The 6,828-nt window shown below is 37.1% G+C and overlaps 1 protein-coding gene across 1 annotated transcript; it reads right to left on the bottom strand.

Moving 5' to 3' along the window:
- Nucleotides 1-1,377: 1,377 nt before the first annotated feature.
- On the bottom strand, nt 1,378-6,325 carry CENPW (centromere protein W). The gene is made up of 3 exons (XM_014533919.1): nt 6,098-6,325; nt 3,755-3,868; nt 1,378-1,695 (listed from the first exon to the last, which is right to left on the bottom strand). Exons 1-3 carry the CDS (start codon nt 6,323-6,325, stop codon nt 1,669-1,671), a joined length of 369 nt encoding a protein of 122 aa, XP_014389405.1. The 3' UTR covers nt 1,378-1,668.
- Nucleotides 6,326-6,828: the final 503 nt, after the last annotated feature.

Raw genomic sequence — 6,828 nt, 5'->3', positions numbered from 1 at the left:
TTACACCATACACAAGAATAAACTCAAAATGGATAAAGGACTTAAATGTACGACAGGAAACCATAAAAATTCTAGAAGAATCCAAAGGCAACAAAATCTCAGACATATGCCGAAGCAATTTCTTCATTGATACAGCTCCTAGGGCAGTTGAAACTAAAGAGAAAATGAACAAATGGGACTACATCAAAATAAAAAGTTTCTGCACAGCAAAAGAAACCATCAACAAAACAACAAGAAAGCCCACTACATGGGAGAACATATTTGCCAACATTATATCTGATAAGGGCCTAATCTCCAAAATTTATAGGGAACTCATACAACTTAACAAAAGGAAGATAAACAATCCAATCAAAAAATGGGCAAAGGACCTAAATAGACACCTTTTAAAAGAGGACATTCAGAAAGCCAAGAGACATATGAAAACATGCTCAAAGTCACTAATCATTCGAGAGATGCAAATCAAAACAACAATGAGGTACCATCTCACACCTGTCAGACTGGCTATCATCAACAAATCAACAAACGACAAGTGCTGGAGAGGATGTGGAGAAAAAGGAACACTTGTGCACTGCTGGTGGGAATGCAGACTGGTGCAGCCACTATGGAAGACAGTATGGAGTTTCCTCAAAAAACTGGAAATGGAACTCCCATTTGACCCTGTGATCCCACTTCTAGGAATATATCCCAAGAAACCAGAAACACCAATCAGAAAGGATATATGCACCCCTATGTTCATAGCAGCACAATTTACAATAGCTAAGATTTGGGAACAGCCTAAGTGCCCATCAGCAGATGGGTGTGGTATATCCACACAATGAAATACTACACTACTGCAAAAAAGAAAGAACTCTTATCATTTGCAACAGTATGGATGGACCTGGAGAGCATTATGCTAAGCAAAATAAGCCAGTCGGAGAAAGATAAATATCACATGATCTTACTCATATGTGGAATATAATGAACATAGTGGATGAACAAAAATAGATCCAGAGACATAGAAGCATCGAACAGGCCATCAAATCTCAGAGGGAAGATAGGGGAGGGTGGGAGTGGGGTTGGGGTAAGAGATCAACCAAACCAAAGGACTTGTATGCATGCACAGGAGCATGACCATTGGACACAGACAGTAGGGGGTGAGGGCATGTGCTGGGGGGTGGGAGTGGCCAGGGAGAGGTCAATGGGGGAAAAGGAGACATATGTAATACTTTAAACAATAAAGAATTTTTTTTAAAAGAGTTTAAATTATTTAAATGGACCTAGATTTGATTGTATATTGTACTTTTTCAAAGATTAAATTAATTCCATAGTTAATTGTATGTAAAGGTAAATACTTATAAGCTTAATTTCAAGAAATACATCTCTTCAGGCCAGTTCATATAGTAAGATTTCATTTTTAATATGCAAAACATTTGCAATACCAATCAAGCAAAAGTAAAATGAACTTGAGTCCATTTAAAGTGAATGAAACATAATTACTAAAAAATAAAGTTAGATATTGTTTGAGATGTTTCAATGCTAGTAAATGAATACACAAATGCACATATCCCTCAAGCAGCCAATATTTTAATACACAATATTAACTAATATGTAAAAAGTGCTTTCACGATCTGTTACCAACTAAAATAAAAAAATTCATCATATAAATTTCAAAAATGTGTTCTTTGACTTCTAACCTCTGCTCTTCTTTAGCATTACCTGTGAAGGAGAAAAAAATATGAAGATTCATATTATAGCTATAGCAAATAAAACATAATTCCTCAACAAAAAGTTAAATATTCCTATGTTTATAATATGTAAGACTGAATTTATAAAACCCAATACAGAAGATGACTAGGGAATCCTTTTGCCTTATAAATGGTCTGAGACTTCTATTTCTCTCAAATAATGTAAAACGTGCCTAGATTCTCAAAATCTGGTTTTATAGTCACTTCTAGATGTTAATTTCTTCAATTGTAAGCCAAAAATGACCATATTAATGGTTTCTAACATCTGTAGACAATTTAGTAATCCTGGGAGTTACAGAATGTTCTAAAATTCTAAAATCCTATTTATAAATTGGGCATTTAACAACTATAAAGCAATACAAACCCATTGCAACACCATATTTCTTACATTTGTTCTGGAATCATATCAAGTTAAAGACCAAGACTAGTCATCTAATGCTGTAAAGCTTATTAGGTAGACAATTTTCAAAACATATAGTCCATGACAAAAATAAAACAACGGATCTTTAGTCTTAAAAGACAGGAAGCATTAGACCAGAATATATCCAAAAATTTTTTTAAAGAACTTACCTACTTTTAGGTTAAGCATACCTATCATTTGTTAATAAAAATAAACCCTAAATTTAAAATACATACATACATTCTTCAAGCTCTTAAACCCTGATTTACCTACAGAAAAACTGACTTTAATAGTCTAGAATCTTGTTAGAATGTTTATAATTGTAAGAAAATTTGAAACCTCTAAAAAAAAATGGCAGGGCATGCACATTTCTAGGCTTGCTCTATGCCACCAAATAGGTCTATACCCTAAGTTAGTACTTCTCTGTTTTATGTTAGCATGGATACGACAAAAGGAAGTACTATGTACTCAAATGAATTTTCAAAATGCTGAGTATATTATGTATTCAAATTTACAAAATGCTAAATTAAACAGAGTTCAACAAGTTTCTTTACTACTATATTTTCCATAACCTTTTAAAACTTTACATAACTATGGTTATATAAAGATGTTAGCATTGTGTAAAGATGAACAAAAAGTACATGGAACTCTCTATACTACTTATGCACTTTCTGTGAGTCAGTCTATAATTATTTCAAAACAAAAGTATACAAAGACATACAGTGTCAAAAGTAAGTCTCTCTCCCACATCGCTCCCAGTCAACCATGGTTGCCAATTTCTTGCATATTCCTATAGAAACAGACTCTATATACATAATAACATTGTGACTATTCAAGGAGGTATAGTATGTTAAGTTATCTAATGTATCTTGACACCAGAAGCTTTTCATGGTGGGGCATCTATTAACATCAAGTGGAAATGATCTCGGGAACATATTTGGAAAAAACTCTGCCCTAGGCATCATACTCTCACATTACATAGAACTACCAGTAAGAAGCAATCTCCTCTGTTTTTATAAGTAATTTGAGTCATACATAAGTCACGCAAAATACAGTTAGAAAAACAAATAGGTAATTAGAAAAGCAAAATGATCAAGAAGTTTTGATAAATTTCAAGGTGATAACCTTCTCAACTATATATAGCCCACTACAAATCCTAAAGATTACAGTCAAACATTAATTTTCCCCTAAATAGTAATAAATCAGTGGCCATGAATCTTTGCATCAGCGATCCATAATATACATATAGAGAAAGAAAATCTGACTCCTTAATTAAATCCATTAACATGAAAAGCTGTCAACTGAGTAGACAAAGCTGAATAAAAAAATCTAAATCAGGCAGAAGTGATGAACCAAGTGGTACTTTTAAAGTCAATTCTTGCTCAAGAAAAGAAACTCATGCCTGGCCAGCGTGGCTCAGTGGTTGAGTGTGGACTTACGAACCAGAAGGTCACGGTTCCATTCCTGGTCAGGGCACATGCCCGGGCTGCGGGCTTGATCCCCAGTGTGGGGTGTGCAGGAAACAGCCGATCCATGATTCTCTCTCATCATTGATGTTTCTATCTCTCTCTCCCTCTTCCTTCCTCTCTAAAATCAATAAAAATATATTTTTTAAAAAATTAGGCCTTACCTTTGCTGCAGCCAGTACATGCTGGTCTTTAATAATTCCACACTTATTCTTACAAGCATCTGTCCTGGCCTCTTCTGCCAGTCGACGAATAAACAGTAAACAGTTCAGATGCACCTTTAAAAGAGGAAATTCAAAAGTATTTTTAAAATATTGATGTTCTGAAATATAAAGATAACAAAATTTAATGTTGTGCTAATTTAGTATTGTGATTAAATCAATTTTTTTTATTTAAAGTAACAGGATCTAGTTTAATATATAATCTAAGGTTCATCTTAGCTTCCATACAAATAAGACTTAGTTATTGAAATACTACATGAAACAAGGCCATGTAAGGCTAACCAAAGGCTATAGACAATAACATTATTGTAAAGCATCCTTAGATCAAAATTTATGTAGAACTTTATTAAGTAGCAAATATTCCTGCTTCTGATCCCAAATAAACTTCTGTATTTAAAATTTTTCCAAAATTTAAAATCAAAACAACATATTTAAGGCTAATCATCTTTCAATATATAATCCAAGGTCTAAAGATTTTTTTTAACCAGGTATTTGAAAGACCTATTCAAAAAAAAAAGGTAATAATTGAAATTCTGAAGATTTACTGAGTTGAAAAGTATATGTACAAAGGTCATTACTTATTATCTAACAATATCAAAGTAATCATATCTACTATTAATAACCTTTAAGTCACCTTTTAAGAAATTATTTAAAATAGATAATATAAGCAGACAGAACAAAATTAAAAACTCCACAAAGGACTGTAGTTAAGTAAGTTGTTAGCATTATGGCAAGCTGGGTAAAAGATACATCAGTAGTCTGTACTATTTTGCCACTTCTTGTGAATCTAGATTGCAAAATAAAAATGTAAAGCAAGAGTCTACAAAAGGGTAGACTGTCAAAAATAAGTCTCTTTTCCATGCAGTCCCATATTAACTGTACACTCAGAATATGCAAGGTGTTACGTTAAACATTAGGAATACAATAGTCCCAAACTTCCCAGGCCAATGGCAGAACCAAACCTATAAAGAAATTAAAGGCATGTGTGACTGTAGATGATGGAGTAAAATAAGGTTAATCCTTTCTAGGAAGAGAAAGGTTTCACTGAAGAAGTGGTATTTGAACTGGGTTTTGAAAGAATTGGAGTTTGCTGAGTGGAGTGAGGACATCTTCAGGCAGAAGAAATATCATATATAAAACACAACATAAAAGTGGATTAGTTTTGTGTTAAAGACAACGGGAGACACAAAGAGATGGGTATAGTTCCTTCCCCTGAAGAAGCTGCACACCACAGTTGGAGACAACAATGACATATGAAATTCTTAGTGAACAGTGTCAAATTACCAATACCTACACTGTATGATGTACACCTTCTCTGCTATCAAACTTCAGAAAAAAATAGGTCAGAGCAGACTGCCTTCATTGTAGAAAGGTTTATGGATGATGTGGGACATCTGCTGGGTAAGATTATGAAGTGTCAATGGCAAGCAGGAAACCCTAAGCAAAGAGACCAGGGAGATGCATGGCATACACAGAGAGTGAAGGAGAACAAATAAAAGCCAAAAAAAGCATGCGACCCAGGAATAGATAGTGGCCTAAAGCGACTCCTTCCCCTACCACTGAAAATGCTTGGAATTTCAGCCCACCTTCCTGCCGGCACCACCTGGATCCCACCTGTTGTCCATGAGTCACTTTGGGGCAGACCGGTATGAATGTAAGAGGAAGCTGGTTACTTGAGAAATTTTTGCCAATCTATTCAACAGTCTCCTAGATATCCTTGAGCAGGTACATTTCTTCCCCATCCACTTGGGACCCCAGGACCAATGAAAACTCCAGAAAAAAATTACCTAAAAATGGCTTGTAGCCCTAAGCGGTTTGGCTCGGTGGCTAGGGCGTCAGCCTGCGGACTGAAGGGGATGTGCAGGAGGCAGCTGATCGATGTTTCTCTCTCATCGATGTTTCTAACTCTCTATCCCTCTCCCTTCCTCTCTATAAAAAATCAATAAAATATATTTTTTTAAAAATGGCTTGTAAATCAATTTCACTTTAATCCAAGGCACTTGTGCCACCTTTAACATCACCACTGGGAGGGGTGGAGGTGGGGGTTGGGGGAGAGATGGTTACAAAACAGAACAATATATATTGTCTTTTCTTATGGGATCTAAGACAGGAACAAAAAAAGGAGGGTAGGAGGTATCAGATGGGCTACTTTTTCAAGCCAGAAACAAAACAAAACAAAAAAGTTTGTTTTGACTTCAGAGACCAAATAAAGGAAAAATGAACACGATTCTATAATGTCCTTGTTGGGCACAAATTCTTGACCTTGATCTCCTGAAAATGAGGTACCCGCCCATAATGAATGTCTCCTTTACCCAAAGAGCTCTTGGCACCCACCACAGGCATCCCCCGTGGTGAGACCGGGGAAGCCGTGTTCACTCTGCCAGGGGGTGCATGTTCCAGGCGCTCGGCATGCAAGCTCTGCATGCACTTCACAGCGGCTCGGCCGGCTGCTCGCCAGCTCGGAGATGCTGCTGGTCCTATGGGCCAGACGGTGGTTTGGCCTGAAAAGCGCATTAACAGGCGTGCTTGTCTGTCTCGGTCGGAAAAGGGACTCACAGCCTAGAGCAAGCTGCTTACAAACACGCGTCTGGATCGGGGCTCAGGAGTAAGCAAGCTCCGCTAGAGAAAACCAGGCAATCTATCTGGTTAGCAAGGGGAAAAGGCATGTCAGTGACGCCTTTACAAGAGTTAAATAAAAATGGCCCGGCCTGAATTCCAAAGTCCCCTTATAAGCGGCCGTCTCCTTCTTCCTGGGGCAAGTGCACTCCACTCCGTTCCCTACTGTGCTCCTGAACAGCGACATTTAAAAGCGATAAGCAGAACTTACTGCTAGTTTCCTCCTTACGTTGAGGTGGCTAATAGCCTCCTAGACCAACCAAATAAAAATAAAAATAAAAATAAAAGGCACCGATATCTACATTTCCGTGGACTCCAAGCGCCGGGAATTTGAACGTCCGTGCGGGGCCGGGCGGGACGCGCCCGACACACAGGCCTGGAAGAGGGGCTGGTGGGGGGGC

This window comes from Myotis brandtii, unplaced genomic scaffold (genome assembly GCF_000412655.1).
Source record: "Myotis brandtii unplaced genomic scaffold, ASM41265v1 scaffold123, whole genome shotgun sequence".
In the NCBI taxonomy this organism is placed as follows: domain Eukaryota; kingdom Metazoa; phylum Chordata; class Mammalia; order Chiroptera; family Vespertilionidae; genus Myotis; species Myotis brandtii.
The sequence above is the reverse complement of the archived record's forward strand: the minus strand, read 5'-3'. Positions and strand labels throughout refer to the sequence as shown.